The sequence below is a fragment of the Lemur catta genome, chromosome 7 (assembly GCF_020740605.2).
Source record: "Lemur catta isolate mLemCat1 chromosome 7, mLemCat1.pri, whole genome shotgun sequence".
Classification (NCBI taxonomy): Eukaryota; Metazoa; Chordata; class Mammalia; order Primates; family Lemuridae; genus Lemur; species Lemur catta.
In genome coordinates this window covers 99214425-99235398 of record NC_059134.1, presented here as the reverse complement: position 1 = coordinate 99235398, position 20974 = coordinate 99214425, and the positions used below count along the sequence as shown (strand labels likewise).

The following is a 20974-nucleotide window of genomic DNA, read 5'->3' as shown; positions in this document are numbered from 1 at the left end:
TCACTTGAAAACCTCAGATGGATGGAGCAACTCAACCTTTTGAGCAAAATTTAGAAAGGAAGCATTAACACTTAAAATTCTGGGTTGGCTGGGCATGGTGGCTCACGCCTGTAATCCTAGCACTCTGGGAGGCCGAGGCGAGAGGATTGCTTGAAATCAGGAGTGTTCAAGACCAGCCTAAGCAAGAGCAAGACCCCATCTCTACCCAAAATAGAAAAATTAGCCAGGTGTAGTGGCGTGCACCTGTAGTCCCAGCTACTTGGGAGGCTGAGGCAGGAGGATCGCTTGAGCCCAGGAGTCTGAGGTTGCAGTGAGCTATGATAATGTCACTGCAGTCTACCCAGGGTGACAGTGAGACTTTGTCTCAAAAAAAAACCTCAAAAAACAAACCACTTGGGATTCTAGGGCCTGGTATAACAGTGCCAGGGAGCTCAGCTCACTGCCCAGGGCTAGTTGTGACCTAGGTTTGCCTCAGGCTGATGGGAGAAGCCATTTTCCAGTTTCAGGAGCAGGCAGGGTAAAGGTCCTAAAGCATCCTGGCGCCGCTGATTTTGGTCTGTTCCATCCAGGGTCTGGAGGGAACACTAGATCCTAGCTCTTGCCAGAACAGATGGGAGAACGAGTTGCTGGCTTCACCTCCTCTTTCACCTCTTCAGCCACCCCCTAAGGAACAGAAGAGGACTGAGTCTACTTCTCGCTCCACAGCAATTGAGCAGATGTGGCAACTGTCCTCCCTAGAAACAAACGGGGCACCCAGTGGTTCCCGTTTGCTTCCCAACCTGCAATTCCAAGACTAATAAAACAGCAAGTAGTGAACACAAGTGATCAAATTGGGAGATACTAATTACCAGTCACAAGAAAAGACACAAGTTTCAGTTGTAAGGAGTGTAAGGGCTATAAGCAGAAACTTTCTATAAAGTAAATTACATTACAGCATTATTTTTGAGCAGGAGCAGTGGGTTAAATATAATCAGTTTATAGTTCTAAATCAGAAATAGGAAGATTAGGTAGTAGGTTATCAGAACTTATTAACATTAGTGTCACTAAAGTTGGTATTCAACCCCCCCCACTGCTAAATTTGACTGGCTTTCCAAAAAATAAAAAAAATTTTAAAAATTTTAAAAAAAGAAATAGGAAGATTAAAAATACAGTAACGTTTGTGATCGTCATTGCTGTAGCTAGGTGCCTGACTCTGTCCACTCTTGTTCAGGTATCTGATTCTTCTGGAGACCAGGTAGGAATTTAGGATGACTTCTTACAAAGCACATCCATGTGATACTAAAATACACTTTTTTAATCTTCTGGATTTTAAAAGATAAAAACATTTTAAGCCGTCTCTGCAGAGAGGGAACACAGGAATATGCCCAGGAGTCTTGTCCTCACTCCCAGGGCTGCTTCCCTCCCCGGCCCACAGCCTTTCAGTCCAGGTGAGGGGGATTATTTTTTTGCCTGTTCAGCAGCATCTGCTCTTGGCATATTGACCATTTTCGACACTGGGAGAAGAGAAGCTCACACTAGAAGGAAAAAGCGGAGCCCACGTGTAGTTTTGGGAGGGAACAGCAGGCTGTCAAGGAGATGAAGGTCCTAAGGGACCTTGGGACAGGGTTAGAGGCACCACCTGCAGAGATGCTGTCAGGATTACTTAGAAGTTTGGCAAAACCAAGACGGGTGTGGAGGCGGAATACAGTTAGGGAACAGGTTTCAGGAGAGTTCAGATCTTTTCCATTTGGGCAGGTTTTGCCTGGCTGGAAAATCTGGTTTAAAATAGCCTGGGTCAAAATATTAGAAGCAGAATTGAAGAGTTCTACTTTCATGGCTTCTCCAAAAGAGGTGCTATTTCTTCCCCATTCCTCTGTTCCCTGACACCTAAGGTTTGGGAGTGGTGTCACCAGCCTGTCAAGCCAACTGGCTTTGGGCCCAGGCTACCCAGTCTAAGCAAACACCAGTGAGACTCTACTGAGCCAAGACGAGGTCCTCAAAGCACCTGCACCACTGTGGCCTTCTCTCCTCAGCCTATAGCAATATGGTCTCATGGCCACAAAGGGCACATCAGTGACAAAAGGCTCAGAGTGTTACAGAGGTAAAATGAATGATCTCAAATCTACTGACGGATGAGAAAATGGGCCTAGAGAGGAAAAGTTACCTTGGTCACAGATCACGGTCACAGAATTAACATTTGAACTCGCATTTATACAGCTCCAACTTCTATGTTTATCTTTATTACTTTCATCTTTCTACTACCTAGCCAGAGACACCTCCTTTAATCAGGCCTGATAATCAGTATCCTTTTTGTGTGTCCCAATTTTGTTACATCCTGTTGAAGTAAAGCAGGAAAATAAAAGTTAAATTTGACGAAATGAAGGTTGTTCATTTGTAACCCCTGATGCGCATCTGTATGTATACACAGGATTCCCTGGTGCCTCAACTACAAGTTGCTGTTCACCTCTATGTGCTGTAACTGCTTTCTGAACATGAATTACCGCAGACCCCTTTAAGTCCCTTGGGCAGAGGAAGGAAGGCACATAAGGACCCTCTAGAAAACACAAAGGGTGGCAAGGAAGAGCAAGTCCTTCCCACGACACCTGTGTTCAAATGCAAGGTTGCCTAGGTAGACTTGCCAGGTTTCAGTGCCCTCATCCTTTTGTCCTTCAGTTTTCCATTTTGAATTATTTTCCTTTTACTTTTCAACTCATTTCTAGGAAGTTGCCAAATGGTTAGTCCCCTAGAGTCCTATTTGCCTAAATCTTTCTCTACAAGCAGTGCCTCCAAGCTGGACTACAGAGCAATTCCTCTTAGCCTTCCATCCTACCAGAACGGCTCTCCTGAGCAAAAACACATTTGGAGGCATAACTGACTTTCCCTGCAGTGTGCCCATACAGTTAGATTAACAAACTCTAGAAAAGATCAAGCAACTTAGCTTCGAAAAACAAACCACTACATGCTTGACTACCACGGGGTACAAGCCCTTAATAACAGTAAGGGGCACTGAGGTGGTAACTCTTAAGAAATCTTACCATCACCAAAGCCCTATTGCTATTACTGCAGGTTTAGAATCAAACTACCTGAATCAGAAAATGCAGCTCAAATAAGTTGTATGGCTTAGTTCAATCTAGGAAAATGTTTCACTTGTCATCAACTGTGAGGAGTAGAGCAGTGAACAAAACTAAGCTCCCTGCCTTCAGGATAGAACTTTTTGTCTCCACCAATGATTTTCAAAAGGGTGCCTAATGATGAGGCCATTGCAGGGGAGACAATATTCCATCCCTGCCACCAGAGGCACTCTTATACCCTGAGATTTCACTTTAACAATAGTTAGCTCAGGCCAGGCATGGTGGCTCATGCCTGTAACACTAGCACTCCGGGTGGCTGAGGCAGGAGGATTGCTTGAGCTCAGGAGTTTGAGACCAGCCTGAGTAAGACTGAGACCCCCCATCTCTACTAAAAATAGAAAAAATTAGCTGGGCATGGTGGCTCTTGCCCATAGTCCCAGCTACTTGGGAAGCTGAGACAGGAGGATTGCTTGAGCCCAGGAGTTTGAGGTTGCAGTGAGCTAGGCTAATGCCACAGCACTCTAGCTCGGGCGACAGATTGAGACTGTCTCAAAAAACAAAAATAGTTTAGCTCCATCAAAAGATTAAAAGATTTGAAAACCACTGGTCTTCAGTCCTCTACGGATTTAATCTGTCAAGACACTGTCAACTTAAATATCAGAAAGTTACTTAAGTGTCCTTATTAACTTGAAATGGCGGTGACAGAAATGCTAAAAATTCAGAAACCCAAATGGGCCAGCTCCCCACCCAGCTTTATCAGGATTAGAAAACTTTCAAAGTTCAAAAACATTCTAACTTTATGAGAAACAGCAACCTGAATTTGATGTCACAAAAGGAGCAAGAAAGTGGTTTCTAAAGGGCAGCTTTCATATTTACAAATGGGCAAAGTAAATGCTTGGATGTCATGAGGTAGTTGATCTAAACTGTGAGGCTTTCTCAAAGGAGCTCCTTACCTCACACACAGAGAGTAGGTGGGAGGCTTAAATCCATTCAATTTATTAAAATTCCCTTCCCAGACAGACAAAATAAATGAGGCATCCTCCTCCAAATGGCTGAAGTACCACCACAGCAGCTGAGGCCATTTTATGTGGCATGGCGCCACCTTGTGGCCAGTGCCAAACCACCTACTGTTAATAGGACGCCATTCCAGCAGGGTTTTTTTGTGTGAGACAGAGGCTGGAGTAGTGGCTCAATCATAGTTCACTACAGCCTCAAATTCCTGGGCTCAAGTGATCCTCCTGCCTCAGCCTCCTGAGTAGTGAGGACTACAGGTGTGCATTACCATTCCTGGCTTATTTTTATTTTTTTTGTAGAGATTGCATCTAGCTATTTTGTCCAGGCTTGTCTCAAACTCCTGGCCTCAAGCAATCCTCTTGCCTTGGCCTCCCATAGTGCTGGGATTACAGACATGAGCCACAGCACCCAGCCTCCAGCATGTTATTTAATTAAAAAGGAGAACATTATATTCTATCTGGAGCCTGGGGATATTAATATTTCCAAATGTTCTCAAAGAACATGACACTTTGGTTACTTTTATAATTTTATTGACTTTTTCTCTTCATAACTTCAAAATAAAAACAGCACCCGAAAACCAGTGTATTATCCCAAAGTCTCAACACAGTTGATTACCTAAGAAAGGCCAGAACATCATCTTACTCCTCTGAATAACCACTGTGAAGACTCAAACTACATAGCAAGTTCAAGTTTCTGCCCACACCAAGACATAGCCAATAATCAAACCCTTGCTGCCACCTCCAGGGGCTCTGGCTCTCCGCCTGTCTTATCTCCCAGCAGCTCTTCCGGTGCTAAGACTGGGTCTTCCTGATGGGTCTCTTTCAAGGTGGGTCAAGGCTGAGCTGGAGAGAGAAGCTCAGTCTGGGTCCACAGTCACCTCCCACTGGCCACCAGGTGCCAGCCAGGAAATCATTTCCACACAGTCTTTTGTCTCCAGTTTGTTTCCCTCTCCCTTCTCTAAGACTTATTGCTATCAATTACACGTAACAGTGGATTCAGTGTCCATTAAACTGCCGGAGAAGTGGTTTGAGTTTGAGCCTGACATACTTTCCTGAGCTAAAAAAAGAAAACAAAGTACCTCTATGACCTCCCTGCCATTAAGATCAAGTAAAAAAGGGAAAAGCACTATTGAGAAGGGCAACATTAGAAAAGCAACAGATTCTCCTCCCCGCCTCCATGGAGGCTGCTCTAGCTCTAGCTCTTCAGGGTACAAGGCAGTACAACAAGGAGGTACAATGGGGGGAAACGTTTATTTTCCCCTTTTGAACTTTCCTGCTGTCCCCGTCTTTGCCTTCTTCTTAGCGGATCCCTTGGGTTCTGGCTCCTTGCGCTTAGCCGAAGACAGCGAGCCAGTCACCTTGAAGAAATCATCCAGGCGCCCCTGGGTGCTGCCTTGGCGGCTCTTGCTCAGCCGCTTGACCCCACTGCGGATTCGTTCCTCAGAGAACTGCTTTTCACCACACATGAACTTGACCAGCTCTTCTTCATTCGGCTCGCTCCACTTCAGCTCCACAGACTCTGGGTCCAGCACTTCGGGTTCCAGGAAGAGCCGCTGGGCTTCCTTGTGGAGCCAATTTTCCGGCACAGGGTACTTGTTGGGGTCGAGCCGCCTCACGATCTCCTCGATGCTCTTGTGCTTCTGGATGAGGTCCACAGCCCGCTTGGGCCCGATGCCCCGGATACTCTCACAGTAGTCACTACCCAGCAGGATGCAGAGATCCACAAACTGCTCCTGGTTCAGGCCCAGCTGCTGCAGAATCCGGCTCAGGTGGAATTCCTGGATGGGCAGCTTCTTGGCCTCACTGGCAGTCAGGTGTCGCATTAGCACAGGGCTGCCGAAGGTGAGGCAGTCCATGTCCTCAGTGGCTGCAGCGTAGACTTTGCCAGCCTTCACCAGGGCAGCACAGCTGGCCTCTGCCTCACTGGGCGCGTCAAGGTATGGGATGCCCATGAGGCTCAGCAGATGTTTGCACTCATCATTGTGCTGCTTGGTGACCTTCACCAGACGCTTGGTGAATTTTTCCACCTCCTCCTCAGCCCCAGCAGCCTGAGCCTGCTGCAGCTGCTTCTCTGCCTCGGCCCGCCGCTCACTGCGTTTGGCCAGCTCGCCTGACTTGAGCTGTGGTGGTTTGCCATCAAAGACATACACGGGCTTGATGCCGTTCTCCATCATGCGGATGGTGCGATAGAACATGCCCATCAGGTGGCTGGTGGTCTCACCCTCCTCGTTCTGCAGCACATCCCCGCCCTGGCGAACAGCAATCAGGAACTGATAAATGCTCATGGAGGCATCAATGGCCACCTTGCGGCCAAAGTAGCTCTTGATGTCATTCTCCCGGATGGCACTGGGGGCCACATCAGCAATTAGTTTGGCCAGGCCTTGAATCCCCATGGTAATATAGAGGAGGGATGGCTAAAAGAGAAAGGAGAGTAAGAAAAGGACGAATTTTAAGGATGCAAAAGAAACAAGGGTTATAATTGGTGCTACCTCACCAACTTCACACATTCAGCTAATCAAATTTAGCACAACAAAAAAAAAAGAAGCAAAGTCAGCACTGCAGAAGATGAAAGGATGAACAAGAAAAGGTCCCCATTGTCAAAAAACTTACAGTCTTGCAGGAGAATTTGCTCATTTAATACTAAGGCTTACTGAGTACCAGGAACTGACCTGGGTGCTGAGGGGAATAAACACTGTTGATATTCTAAGGCAACAGCATTATCTATTATACAAAAAGGACTACAACATAATGTCTGCAGCAAGGACCACGGAAGGCCAGAGGAAGTGCTTGGCCCAGCTCGAGGAGCCCAGAGATCATGACAGAACTGAGCCTTGAAAGACAGGCAAATATTAATGCCAGTTAAACAAATATAAGTGGTTTGTTCTGAGTCTCTGGAGAACTCTGACTGATAAAGTAGCCTTGAAGACTAATATAGCAAACACAGGCAAATGGGGAGTAATGTGGCTTTCTCACATGCTGCTCTAACCTCTCTTCAGCATCCCCTCAGCACATCAGAGTTTCTACTTTTACCAGGCAACATGTTGCCAGGAGTTTTAAGTCTTTCCCCTTGTATCTCTCCACATTTCACTAAGTCTGAAAAGTGAACACCATGGCTCCTACCCTATCCCGGGTCCTGATTTAGGAGCCTGGCATGCTGTAGTCACTCAGCCCAGTACTGTACTTCTGTGGTTCAGGCCTCTCATCAACTCTTTTCTAGGGCAGTGTTTCCCAAACCACCTTATAACTTTTGCCACTTTCAACTAAAATCTGTACTTTCGTTCACTTAATATTTTCTTTAAATGGAGACAATTTTTTAAAAAACCTAAGTTGAAAAGAGAACTCATCTTAAGCAATAATATCTGTTACATCAATTACACTTTAATATTTGTTAAATGTGTACCTACTAAAAAGGATATTTTTGGGGTGCAACTTAAAGTCATCTTGTACCCACTGGCCATAGGTGCCCAACAATCTAAGAAATATTCTACCAGGCCTTTTAATTGTTCCCATTCTTCCTTCGCATGGTTCTTTCTAAAGCATAAATGACTCTGTGCCCTCCTCCTGCCATCCACTCACCCTCTCCTTCAAGATCCATCTCATTTTAGTTCTCCTGTGAATGGCAATGGCAAAAGCTCTGGCCTTGAGTCTAAGGGCCAGCATTTACCATCTGTGTGACATTCCTAAGTCACTTAAGTTTGGGTTTCTCATCTATAAAATGACAACCACGCCTGTCTTGTAGGATGACTGCCAGGGTTAACTGAGACAACAGCTGTAAGTTTCTATTGTCCCGACATAACACCAGGTACTTTGTAAATGTTCCCCATGCAAAACCCATTCAATCCGTTCCTTCCTGCCTCAAACCGGCAGCTTGGCTAGAATGTGTATTGAAATAACCATTCATAGTGAGCCGTTTATCTCCTCGAGGCATCCACCAGAAGCAGGCAGGAAAGGGGCCTAAACAAGAAAAGTTTCAAAAATGTTTCTCGTCCAGAGTCTTAGTAAAAATACACCCCGAATTCATAAGGTCTAAGTTATTAACGTCTTTTCTAGGGGTGAAGAAAGAGGCTCGGAAGGTACGCGACTAGCCCAAGTCTCACAGCCGGAAAGTGGCAGGGCCGCCAGACTCCGGCTCCCCACGGCACCCAGCGCAGAGCAGACCGCGTTGCTTTACGAGGCGCTTCCCACGGGGCCTCACCTGGCCTTTCGGGCACAATGCTTTGGCAGCTAGAGCTTGGTCCAGTGTTGTCCAGGACACTCCTAAAGTCTGCCCCCTTTTCCGCTTGGCCGCGGGTCGGCTCCGGCGCCTTCCAAAGCCCGCGCTCCCGTCACGTGACCCGCCCGCCGCGCACAGCCTCCCGGGGAGTGTAGTGCAGGCCCCGCCCCCTCAGACAGCTGCTCTCAAGGCAAACAGTTCCTCCAGGGAGAACGGATTCTCTCAGCGGCCCTGCCATACCCTTCTCCATCGCTTGTCCCCACTCCACCCACAACAGGGCTCCGCAAGCCCCAGCTCCCGCTACCCCCGAAATCACAGGACTACAGGTCCCACAATGCCTCTCGCGCGGGGCACTTCCTCTTCCGGCTGCGCTAGGCTTTTGCTCCTGCCGACGTGTTCTTCCGGTGGCGGAGTGGAGGTAACCCTGTGCAGGGCGAAATGGTGAGACCGTTGAGGGGAGTTTTGGACAGGGTTGTGAGGACCACTTGGGGCCTGGCCCACACCGCGGTTCTCTTGCGGAGACCTCAAGACGTCAGAGATCCAGAGGGCTGGACGCTCCTGGAACCTCTGGCTTGGGCGGAGGGATGGGGAAAGGAAACCCCTTGCCGTGAACTCCTTAGGCTGAGGTCTTGATCGGACCTGGCTCAGAGCTCGCGATTTATAAAGATGAGGGGCGTGGGGTGTATTGTGAATACCTTCAGTCCTGTATCTCTGTTACCTGTGGTCTGCTGTCTCTTTGGAAAGTTCTTCCCCCTGCCGAACTCGTACTCATCCTGTAAGGCCCTGGGTAAATGTTATTTCTTGGTGAAGCACTTCTAGCTCTCTCAGGCACTTGGCCAGTCCCTCCTGGGAGCGCCCACAACCTCTGTACAGACCTCTGGCCACATTTCATGGACTTCTTTGTTTTCTGCCACGCCTCCTAGTGACCACCGTCTGACGTGCATCTAGCTCTGGGATGATGTCTATTCATCTTTGTATTCCCAGTGCCACACACAGGGCTTGTAATTGGAGGCTCAATAAATGGCAGTGATTGTCTTTATCATTTTGGGGGGAGGGGAACATAATTGTTTACTGAATTGAATTCCAGTGTCTCTTAGAACAATGGGGTCAGTTTACTTCTCTAGTGTTGTTATGTTCTGGATTTTAGAAGCATTGGCTGATGGGTGACAATGAAGTTAACATTCGTACGGAGCTTTACGTTTACAGCTCTCTTTCACAGGCATTATCTCATAATCTTCCCTACAACCTTAGGAAGGAAACAAACACCTATTGAGCAGTTACACTATGCCAAGCACTAAACTAGATGCTTTGACATTCGTCATCTTTCTTATGTCATAGATCAACACTGTGAAATAGATATCATCCTAACTGCTTTCCTGAGATTCATATTATTCAGTAAACCCAGAATTTTAACTGGTGTCTTTTAATGGTAGATCCTGATATTCCATAATAGTGTGGTGAGAAGAATACTCAGTTAGAAGTTGAGATCTGGGTACCAGCCCAGGCTCTGTGACTTACAGCAAGGATTCTTAGCATAGTGTCTATAGATATGAGTCCATAAAGCTTCAAAAATTGTAGGCAAACTTTTTCTCATGTGATTTTTCCCAGGCAGAGAGTTCATACCTTTCATTACATTTTCATGGTGTCATTCGCCTTGGAAAATGCTAAGGAGCATTGATGTGTAGCTGTCACCTTCTGTGTCTCATCCTCTGACTCTCAGCTGCGCTTCTTTGTTAATATTGAAAAGATAAAGTACCACCTCGGTTTTAAGGTAGACCTGTAATTGTCATTCCCGTACTGAATCAGTTGATGTCGGTTCTGAAGGATTTCCACATCTCTAGGCTGTAATAGGCCTTTAGCAGTCACAAGAGCACAAGGCTTCTTGATAACCCCCCAGTCTCCCCAGGCTGAAATCATATGATTCTTTGATGGCTCTAATCTCATGCCCCTCCCCTAGGAGCTCGAGGCCATGAGCAGATACACCAGCCCAGTGAATCCGGCTGTCTTCCCCCATCTGACTGTGGTGCTTTTGGCCATTGGCATGTTCTTCACCGCCTGGTTCTTCGTGTATCCTTTCACTGAGCAGCCAGTGGACCAGTATTAGTGATGTGGGAAGCTGAGGGAGAAACTGTGCTAGGTACATGCACCCTGCCAGTTTTGTACATTGGACTGGGGATGGGACAAGGTAAGGAAGGGAAGGCTGGTGATGCCCAAGGTCAGGTTGTGGTCTTATTTCCCAATTTCAGATGAGTTCAGTTTGCTCTTCAGATTTCCAGGACAGTGAGCAGAGGGCCTGGTTGATGTAGACGAGGGAGATGGGGGAGCTGAAGTTGGAAAAGTGGTATAAGGAAGGATGAGCTCAGGTGTTAGGAGGTCTGAGGGCTAGTCCCAGCTCCACCACTCACAAGCTGTGTGACCCAGGACAAGTGACCTAACTCCTCTGGGTCTCATTTTCTTCCTGGGTGGTGGGGGGGTTAGTATGGAGCAACATAGTCCAAATCATCTCTTAGACCCCTGTGCCTGGATGCCTGAGCCAGAAAGCATTTAGCCCATGCCTTTTTCCCCAGAGCGCCACTGGCCGGGCTCCTGCACTCCGCAGTTCATCCCTTTGCTTTGCCTTAACAGCCCCACTCAGTTATGAGGTCACCTCCACTAAGTACACTCGAGATATCTACAAAGAGCTTCTCATCTCCTTGGTGGCCTCGCTCTTCATGGGCTTTGGAGTGCTCTTCTTGCTGCTGTGGGTCGGCATTTATGTGTGAGCTCCCAAGGGTAAGAGCTGTGACAAGGTGGCAGCCTAGAGAAGTTTCTTCATGCCCACATCAGCAGGGTCCTCATGGTCTTACCTCTGTGACGCCTTGGTTAATAGCAACTGACTCAAGGGAGTAGATGGGGATGCTAGCCATATGTGCCTCTTTCCCTGCGCCTCATGGGGATTTGGGCCAAGTGTGGCCTCCCTTGTCAGTTCTGAGTTCACACAGCCCAGGGACTCCATCTGGCTTTGGGATGGGCTACATAGGGATGTGGGTGTAGGTTTTCCATGGTTATACATTTGTGTTCTTACAAGTCATGCACCGACTTGGAGAGGCTGCTGGGCTGGCTGGAAGGGGATCAAGATCTGGGACTTAAAACTTGCTGCAGGCCGGGCGCGGTGGCTCAAGCCTGTAATCCTAGCTCTGGGAGGCCGAGGCGGGTGGATCGCTCGAGGTCAGGAGTTCGAGACCAGCCTGAGCAAGAGTGAGACCCCGTCTCTACTAAAAATAGAAAGAAATTATCTGGCCAACTAAAAATATATATACAAAAAAATTAGCCGGGCATGGTGGCTCATGCCTGTAGTCCCAGCTACTAGGGAGGCTGAGGCAGTAGGATCGCTTAAGCCCAGGAGTCTGAGGTTGCTGTGAGCTAGGCTGATGCCACGGCACTCACTCTAGCCCGGGCAACAAAGTGACACTCTGTCTCAAAAAAAAAAAAAAAAAAAAAAAACTTGCTGCAGATAGTCCACCTAACAGGTCACTGAGATTCTGCTCTGGTGGCTCATCCTCAAAGGAATGTACTCGTCAGCCCTTGCCCCGGGGGCCCAGGGGTTCAGGGAGAGAGGAAGGTGAGAAGGAAGTCAGTGGTCTCATTTTGATACCCCTCTCCTCTTTCAGGTACCAACCAGGCGGCTTTGCTGAATCTCTGCTTTTGTAAATTAATTTTTTTTTACTATTGCTGGAAGTGTCCCACCTGCTGCTCACAATAAAGGCAGATGTGTGACAGTCCTGTCTCGTGCCCATTGTGTGGGGGTAGGAGTGCTGGGACCTATGTGGTTTCCCCTGTCCCACGCTTTCCCATTTCTTTCTGCCTGTCACACGGTTCCTGCTGGGAAACCTGCCTTCTTTGCTGGGGATGAGGGCTGTGGCAGGGGTATCTTGTCATCGGAATTTAAAGCTCACCTGTGGATAGGAAGGGTCCAGGCCTACCCTCTTCTGTTGTTTCTAGAATAAGCCTCTAGGAACCACACCAATCCTTTCTGCCCTGGCCTATCCCCTCTAAATATAGCCACCCTTCTCTGGGCTGGGGCACCCTCACCAGGCTCAGCTTGTCCCGTAATAAGGTTTTTTTCGCTGGGTGGCTACTCTTCACTCAGGTGGGCAGCGGCAGGTGTGTGGTAGTGGGAGGTGTGGCCGGGGGTGGGGCTGGTGAGTCCATTCCCAGACCTAGTATGAAGCTAAGAATGGTAAGGGGTACGAAGGGTCAATCTGGCTTGGGGCCCTGGAGATTCTAGACTTCTCAGGAAGACATTTGAGTTCCAGTTGGTCCCAGCCCCACAGGGGACTCCCTCTCCCACCAGATCAATCCCAGATGAGACAGGAGTTAAGCTCCGATACAAAGCAGTATTTATACATTTATTTATATATGTATATTTGCTTCGGAAGAAAAGAACAGTTCGGGGGACAGGAAGCAAGCAGGCTCGGGCTGCCTCCCTGTCTGCCCACTGCAGAGTCAGAGTTGGTACATGATAAATATGAGTCAGAGCTCAGGGAGGGGAACTGGGAGTTAACTGGGGGGTGCTCTATGCACACGCAGGCTTCTAAGGGAGTAGGGTGTGGGCAGGGGGTTTGCACTGGGAGGCCCTATGTACAGCTTGAAGCTAAGGGGAGATCAGCCCAGTGGCTACAGGAACAGACGCCAGAGGGGAGACAGGAAGGGAGGGATGGCCTGCTGGACCCCAGGTCGGGGTTGGAGCTGAGACACCCACACCCCGGTGCCGGTCTGGCAGCTGACAGCCTCCAGCAGGTGGCCCCCTCGCCTTCCCTGAGGCCTGTTTACCACAGGCTTAAGGCAACTTTGGTCCAAGGTTGACCCCCTCAAGCAGCTTGGAGCCCCACCCTGGCCCCAACCCCTGCACTGAGGACCCCCTCCCCAGGCATGGAAACAGATCCAGCTGCTAACGGGACTGGGGTTATGCTGTGTCCAGACAGGCTCCAGAGGGGCAGAGGAGGGTCACTTTCCAGTTAAGGACTGAAGGGCCACAGTCCAGGAACACATGCCCCTAGTGAGGAAGCTGCAGAATCCTATTACAAGGGCTGGGGCTCGGCAGTTTTAAGGCAGCAGAGAGAGATTCCCCAGTGGGAGGGAGCACAGTATAGTCCTAAGTAAGGCTCGGCTGCCTGCATGACACAATTCCTATGTCAGAGTGAGGGAGTGGAGCCCAGCTGGGCAGGGGCTGCAGGTGGGGTATCCCTGTATCCCCTGGTGTTTCCCTATCCTGAGGATAAGTGCTTTGAGATCCACAGCAGAAGGGGCCCGCAGTTCATAGGCTTCAAGAATTCGGCTCCCCGACAGAAAGGCCTCCCATTCAAAGCTGAGAATGAGAGGTAGGATGGGGCGAGGCCTGGTTCCCAAAGAGCTGGCAGAGTGCCACAGGGCACGGACGGCAATTCCCTTTCCCGTTTCTGGACCCGTGGCAGATGTGGCTAAATGATGACCACACTCCTTCCACGACCCTGGGTGTGGCCTCACAATGCTCCAGGCGCCACTGTGAAACATTGGGGTTGGCACTTGAGATAAGACTTCTTCCCTAACCCAAGCCCACCTCTCCTGCTCCTGGGAGGGATTAACAGATGGAGGCTACTGGGTCCCTCCAGCTTGACTCTTCAAGCCAAGCAACGGAGCCTTTGATTTGGAGAGACGAGGCCACAAGCAGACAAGAGTGGAGGGACAGGCCAGAGTCTTGGTGGTCGGGAGTGGGAGGGGCATCTCTGAGGCTCCCCGGGAGCAAGTGTTACACCACGGCTCTGGCCCGCTCTGGGCCTTCCAGCTCCATCCTTCCACTCCTTCCCGCCCTGGTCTAAGTGCATTTAGTAATCTCTAATAACAGCAAAAGCTACTGGCATCTGCCCACCAGCCAAGACCAGCCTGCTGCTTGCAGGGTTCCCGTTCCTCTGCTCAGAGAGAGTGATGTGGTTACTATCACCCCTGTTAGCTGTGGACGCTCCTGAGAACACAGGCGGTGGGGTGGCAGCACTGTCTGGGGGCTCTTAGAGAACTTCCTCTTCTGGGATGCTCCAAGTTCAAGGGTCCAAGGCTTACCTGGCCACTGGCCCCCAGCCCCCACTGGTTCAGGCCTATGAAGGGCCGAGGGTGGCTTCACCAGGCACTAAGTGGACTTAAGGCACAAAGTCGGTCTCTCCGACCCATCCGGGGCTGGCCTTGGCTGCCCTGGGAGTTTGGGGGGCCAAGCACCTGGGCCACACTTAAAGCTTAGAAATCCAAGTCCAGCGTAACAGTCAAACCCCAAGAGGTCCTCTACAGCTGTCCCTGGGGAGCAGCTTTGAGGGGGAGAGCTATCTGCCCTCCACTGACTCATGGGGGTCCAGCCAAGTCTCTCAGGGCTGGATCCAAGACCCCAGCTGACCTCAAAGGCAGGCAGGTCCTCTCCGAGAGGGGTGGTTCCCAGTCTCAAAAGGGGAGGCAGGGGAGAGTGGGCTCTGGACAGATGAGGGTCACAGGCTTCCCCTGGCCTCCAGGACACCAGAAGCCAACCTTCCATCCACCATATCTGGACAGATATGAATTCCTGGCCCAGAGGAGGTGGCAGGCAGGACGGCCCAGGAAGTCTGTCTCTCTGGCTCCCTCTGTGCAGTGGGAGGGGCGACCAGCTGGAACAGCAACTCCAGTGTGAGGACTTCCAGTTTCACCAGTCGAGGGAAGGGCCAGTGTACGGCAGAGCTGGCCGGCAGCAGGCTCCAGTGTAACACCGTCGCATCCAGTGTGAGAGGGGTACCTGAGGACCCTGGGTCCCCGGTGTGGTGCTGCCTCAGGAGGGCAGCTCAGTCGCACACGCGGTAGAAGTGGAAGTAGTAGTCTGTGGCTGGCTGGGCAAGGGCCTCTGAGCTGCAGTTTGCTTGACCCTGGGGGGAAGGGCAGTGGGAACAGGTGAGGTGGCTCTCGAGGTACAGGGCGGGTGGCACTTCCCTGCTGATGTTGCCTGATGCTGTGCCTCAAGGTCCTCCACGTGCTCTGCAAATGCCCCATTCATCCCCAAGCCCCACACCACAGAGAGAGGAGCCTGGGCCTCCGGGGAAAGGTGGGGTGCCCTTGCTCACCAGCAGTGCCACTCGGAAGTGGTAGGTGAAGTCACCGAAGGACAGGATGGTTACTGGCCACTGGTGAGAGGTGCCCTGGAGAGAGAGGGGAAAGGGGTCAGGACGGTCCCCTGCCCCATCTCCCTTACCCCTGCAGCCCCAGGGCATGCGGCAAGTTTTAGGAGGGAAAAAAGTGAGGCTTCGAAGACATGGAGGGAGCAATGACAGCTACTCCATGACAGACAAGTCCCAGCCGACTTCACCTGGCACCGCTTCCCTTTCCTGTGCCCTGTGCCCTGTTCTGTCATCCACTGTGCTCTGGGCACATTGAAGTATGTCATTAGCCCCGTCCTCACTACAATCCAGTGAAGCAGTGCTGCTCCTAGCCCCGTCTCACAGATGAGGAAACTGACTCACTTGCCAAAAAATCACACAGAGTGGCAGAGCTGGGATTCAAACCCAGGTCTGTCGGGCTCTCTCCCTCCCAGGGCAGCAGGAGGCTACAGGCAGCGTGCCCATCTCCTACCTGAGCTTTGGCTTTGCCTCCGTTCTGTGGGCTCAGGCCTGAGCACCGTGTCTAGTGAGCGTCTAGCGGGGCTCTCCCTCCTCTCTGCAGGGCCCCAGGGCCCAGGTCTCTCAGAGGCCACTCCCCTCCTACACGCAAGGTACTTTCTGCACGTCTTTTCTCCCTCACTAGAATGTGTTTTTGGAACTTAAAACCTATTTCTCCTCCACCTCTGTCCCCCTGCAGCTGGGCCCAGCACAGGCCTGGGACAGAAGGGACCCCAATAATTATTTGTTGCGTAAACACACAAAGGAATGAGAAGAGATATCACTACTTCCCTTAACTCGGAGTCCTGAGAGTCTTCTATGACCTCTCAGGCCCAGGGAGAAACTAGTGGTCCATCAGCACCAGAGGGTTGTTAACTTCTGGTTATGTGGCCAGGGAGGAGCTGGACAGTGACAGGGTCCGGCCATCCAGTTCTCCCAGACCAAGAGGCAGCCCCCACATAGAGCCCGAGGTGTCTTCTAATACTGCAGACTGAACCATGCCGTAGCCCTAGCCTGAGGATGAGTTCTAGGCTCCTTCCTGCCTCTGGACACTCCTTCGACGTTCCACCTCCCCGGACCTCACAGCCCTCCCTGCTGTGGGCTCCCAGGATGCCTGCCTGTCTCCACCATTGCACTCATCCCGGTCAGTCCTGCGGGGCTGTTTTCTTCCCTGAGGTCCCATCACGGCAGAGACGGGAGATGCTCAGCAGGGAGTGGAATGGCACATGCACGCGTACCCCCTCCCTGGGGCACAGAGACCCAGGCCCCTGAGAGTCCCTTGTGGAGATACCTTCACTCTGACTCCTCGCTCCCTCTCACCTGCTCGGGGGCCCAGGTGTACCAGGGGAGAGGAAGCCCCAGCCCACAGCCCAGTCCCACCTACCTGGGTGTCCTGTTGGGCGTGGAGACTCTGCGGAAAGGCCCCCTCCTCACACGGCTCCCCCTTTGACATCAGACTGCACAGCACCACGGACACAGGGGAGGAGGAGCTGGGGACAGGCCCAGTTAGTAGGGAAATGGGGTTCTGGAGCCCTCCACCCCAAGCCCACCAATGCAACAAGCTGCTGAGTCCTCACACAGCCTGAAAACAATGCATAATAACCAAGGTCCTCATAGGGCTGCAGTCCCCAACCCCTGTGCCACAACCCGGCACTGGTCCGTGGACTGTTAGGAACCTGGGCGTGCATCACCTGAGCTCTGCCTCTTTCCCCCCACGGAAAAACTGTCTTCCGAGAAACTTAGGAAGGGGGTGCACACAGCAGGAGGTGAGCAGCAGGTGCATGAGCGAAGCTTCATCTGTATTTACAGCTGCTCCCCATCGCTCGCATCATAGCCCGAGCGCTGCCTCCCCACCCGCCCCTCCCGCGGTCCATGGAAAAATTGTCTTCCATGAAACCAGTCCCTGGTGCCAAAAAGGTTGGGGACTAGTGCCATAGGGTACAAACCTTCCACATCCACCATCCCAGGTGGTCCTCCCAGCCCTGTGAGGCAGGGTCATTTAGCCAGTGAGCCACGAAGCAGGCAATAAAGTGAGCGGCCCTCCTGAGCCCTCCCCCAGGCTATCTGGGTCCACTGTGCGGGAAATGTGCTGGGCCCCTGGGCTGGCCTCGGGTCTGGCCTTTCTGAGGCTCTGCAGGTGCTTCTCCCTGGCTCCCCTCCCATCCTCTGACACCCCCACGCCAGCACTCACTTCATCTGCAGGGTCAGGCTGAGGTGCAGTGGGGTGCTGCTGCTCACAGGGATGTGGTAGGTGAAGTTTCCAGGCCTGAAGGGGCAAAGCTGGTGCTTTAGCCTAAGACCACTCTGCAGAAGCCCTCCCCCCCCCCGGCTGCTCCCCCCGGCTGCCCCCCCCCCCGTCAGCTCCCCAGCCCCGCCCCCTGTCTGTACTGGAGCCCCTCGCAGGCCCGGCAGGGGAGGTTCCTCCCTGAGGGGGGCAAGATCTAGGCATAGACACTGCCTGGGCTCATGTCATCTGAGGGGACCTCCCTGGGGTGAAGGGGAGGAGCCCAGCCCACCTGCAGGTGTCCCCAGGAGCACAGTACTGGGAGGTGATGGGCATTGAATTCTCCAGCACCTGGATGGAGGTCAGGGAGGGTACTGGGTCTGCAAGGAGAGAGGCTGTTGGGGCAGGGAGGAAGGTGACAAGGCAGGACACAAATGAGAAGCAGTCAAGTCTTTCCTTGCCAGGCTTGGATCAGTCACTCACACCTTAGTATGAATAAGTTTCAGGTTATTCTTTCCAGATCTCCACAGTGGCTGGGCTCACACCACACCCCTTTCCCAGCAGCCCTCGGCCTAGCCAGTCTGCACGAGCCTGAGGTCTGCTCCTCCACAGAACCGGAACACTCAGAAGCAGGGACGGCCCACAGTGTACAGGAACACAGGCCTCTGTTCCTGAGCACACAGCCCTCCTCAGCTCTGGGTTCAGTGATGTGACACTGGTAGCTTGAAACCAGCTGTGGTGGGAGTACTCGCACACACAAATGGGGGCTTCCCCCACCCCAGAGAACCAAGTGTCACACACCTACCAGCACACCACTGCTCGCGGCCCTCACTGAACACACCCGCTGCGGACTGGCTAGCTAGGTAGGAGGCAGGGGACACAAGGCTTTCTTGTTCATCGTCATTCACTGTCCTGCAGGCTTGCTGCTGCCTAACCATTCCACCCAGGGACGGGGGAGCTGGAGCCACTGAACATTTGCTGGACCTGGTACATTTTCAGCTCTATGAGACACAACCCAGGGCCCCAAGGTACCCCAGAATGCCCTGTGCAGCCAGGGACAGGTATCAGATACAGACAAGATGAAAGGTGTCCTTCCCTTCTGGGCAAACTCCCCATGTCCTCAAAGACTCAGCTCCAATGTTACCTCCTGCCTGATTACCTCCCCACCTTAGCCCAGATCAAGTGCCCTCCCCAGGCTCAAAGGTGCCTGCCTGTCCCTTCAGAGTCTCATCACACTGCTGTGCTTTCATCTCTGCGAGTCTTTGGGGGCAGGGGTGGGTCTGTCTTCATCACCCCCAGTGCCCTGGACAGAGCCAGCCACACAGAGCAGCGGCCCAGAAAACGGCCACCTGGTGAGCGTCTGCCCCTTGGGTTTCCCCATCACTTTGAACTTCGATCTCTGCAAACCACAGTTTCCAAGCTGTTTTCTCCTTTAAGCCACAAAGCCTATGAAATGAGTCGACGAGGAGCCTCAAATCTTAGAGCATGGCTGCCTAGTTGGAGCTAGGCAGGCTCCCTGCCTCCCAAGGCAGCCCCTGGGGCACCTTGGAGGAACCCCGTTTGAAAACTTCTACAACAAAAGGTTCTCTAGCTTTGTTAAAACCAAAGGTCTAAGGTTTGGAGAAAAGTCCAGGGGAGCCTGTCCAGCACCCTCCTCACCCTGGCAGGCAGTCCTGGGACCAAATTCCAGCTCTGCTGCTGATGGGCTGGGCAACCCTGGGCCAGTCACTTCACCTAAGTCTCTGTTTCCTCATCTAAGCAAGGGGACAATTCCTTTCCTGCAGGAGTGTTGTGAGGATTGAATGAGACCATCTATGTAAGGCTCCTGACCTGATTCCTCATACTTAGAACTTGCTCAGCAAATGCCTGTTGACCGACAGTTCTGCACCCAGGCAGTCATGTGACTGAAATGGGCCCTGGCCAGTGAGCCTTACTGGGCTGGGTTGGGAGGAACTGGGGTGAGGCAGATACCTGGCTGGTCCTGGGACCGAGTGGGCTGAGCAGGGCCCAAGCTGGGCTGGGGGGCCCCTCGGCGAGCCCGCCCATGGAGACCGAGGCTGGGGCTATTCTTGGCTTTGCCCTGCCACCCGGGGAAGGGGACTGCAGGGCTGGCCACAGGTTCCAGGCTCTTGGGATGCTTGGAGTGGCCAATGCCATTGGCTGAAAGGCCCCAGGACTTGGCTCTGATGTTGGTGACTGGCAGCAGGGCCATCTGGCTGGGGCCTGTGGATAAAAGTAGTGTCAGACTAAGAAGAAGGGAGTTGGCTGCCTCCTGTCCAGCTATCTCTAGGGCCCCCCTGGACTGAGTGAACCCCATCTGTCTCTTGGCCTCTGCAGGGGGACTCCCCTGTCTTTCTCCAGAGCCTCATTCTGGGCTCCAGGAGAACCCCCCACCAATGAGTCCGTGGGGCCTTTGTCTGAACGCAGGTACCCAAGCCCCAACCCAGGCCCTAGCCCTGAGAGAGCCATACCTGAGCGACTGGCAGTGGGGGTGGGACTGGGGCTGACACCATGGCCAGGGGCAGTGGTAGGGCTAGGGGCGGGTGAGGAGCAGCAGATGACAGGGCAGGGGTGGCTGGAGCACAGGTCCAAGGTGCGGACAGCAGGCCCTGGGGCTGAGCTGGTCAGGCTGGTGGTCACTGAGGAGGCCAGAGGCTGTATGAGCTGGAAGGGGTCCGCAGAGTCCCCGGCCCAGGACACAGCCACCTGCCATCCCACCCCACGCCTGCCCAGACACGCACCCAGCAGCAAAGAGGGCTGGATGCCTGGCAGCCCAGTGGTCACAGGGGACTGTCGGAGCTGAGTGGTCCCAAAGCTCTGGCTGGACCTGCTGGGGAAGGGTGAGCTGAGCTCAGAAGGGCTGGGAGACCCTGATGGGGAGGCCCGGGCGTCCTGGAGAAGCAGGAGGGCAAGAGGAGGCGGAGAGGGAGGGGGACAGAGGCAGGAAGAAGGGCGGCGGGAGCCACAGGAGGGAGGGGCGTTTGTCAGCACGTACCATGGGCACATGGCCTCACTCCCCCCAGGGTGCTGGGGCCGGAGCAGGGCCAGGAGACAGGAAGTGGACACGGCAAAAGAGCTAAGGGGCAGCAGAGAGGCAAAGGGTGAGAAAGGCACAGAGGAGGAGAGAAGAGAAGACACAGTCAGAGGTGGCCCCAGGAGCTGGGGTGACAGTGGGCTGACAGAGCCCTAGGCCCTGCCCTGGCCCTCCTTTCTCCCACCCTGTTCCAGCTCTGGCCCTGCAGTTGGCCCCCGCCTCTAGGCCCAGCTGCCCGGAGGAGCAGTGAGCAGGCCAGACAGAAACTTGGGCACCAGCAGGGTCTGGGAAGGGCTGCCCACCCTCCTAGAGACCCTCC

General features: G+C 52.5%; 3 protein-coding genes across 5 annotated transcripts in view; 1 reads left to right on the top strand and 2 right to left on the bottom strand.

Annotated features, from left to right (window-relative positions):
• Positions 1-4577: 4577 nt before the first annotated feature.
• Positions 4578-8598, bottom strand: FEN1 (flap structure-specific endonuclease 1). Its single transcript, XM_045555837.1, has 2 exons — positions 8259-8598; positions 4578-6477 (listed from the first exon to the last, which is right to left on the bottom strand). Exon 2 carries the CDS (start codon positions 6454-6456, stop codon positions 5314-5316), a length of 1143 nt encoding a protein of 380 aa, XP_045411793.1. The 5' UTR covers positions 6457-6477; positions 8259-8598; the 3' UTR covers positions 4578-5313.
• A 42-nt stretch (positions 8599-8640) lies between these two features.
• On the top strand, positions 8641-12034 carry TMEM258 (transmembrane protein 258). The gene is made up of 4 exons (XM_045555838.1): positions 8641-8717; positions 10234-10343; positions 10912-11048; positions 11927-12034. Exons 1-3 carry the CDS (start codon positions 8715-8717, stop codon positions 11036-11038), a joined length of 240 nt encoding a protein of 79 aa, XP_045411794.1. The 5' UTR covers positions 8641-8714; the 3' UTR covers positions 11039-11048; positions 11927-12034.
• A 609-nt stretch (positions 12035-12643) lies between these two features.
• Positions 12644-20974, bottom strand: part of MYRF (myelin regulatory factor) — a 33076-nt gene continuing 24745 nt past the window's right edge. The window contains exons 19-27 of one of the 3 annotated variants that reach the window (XM_045555834.1): positions 20617-20697; positions 20363-20448; positions 20093-20260; positions 19593-19844; positions 17914-18016; positions 17589-17663; positions 16782-16887; positions 15368-15442; positions 12644-15172 (exon numbers count right to left, since the gene is read on the bottom strand). In XM_045555834.1, the coding sequence (XP_045411790.1) occupies positions 15092-15172; positions 15368-15442; positions 16782-16887; positions 17589-17663; positions 17914-18016; positions 19593-19844; positions 20093-20260; positions 20363-20448; positions 20617-20697 (1027 nt within the window). In that variant the 3' untranslated portion in view covers positions 12644-15091. Of the gene's footprint in view, positions 15173-15367; positions 15443-16781; positions 16888-17588; positions 17664-17913; positions 18017-19592; positions 19845-20092; positions 20261-20362; positions 20452-20616; positions 20698-20974 lie in introns of all 3 variants that reach the window. The other 2 variants (XM_045555835.1, XM_045555836.1) reach the window with 2 other exon arrangements.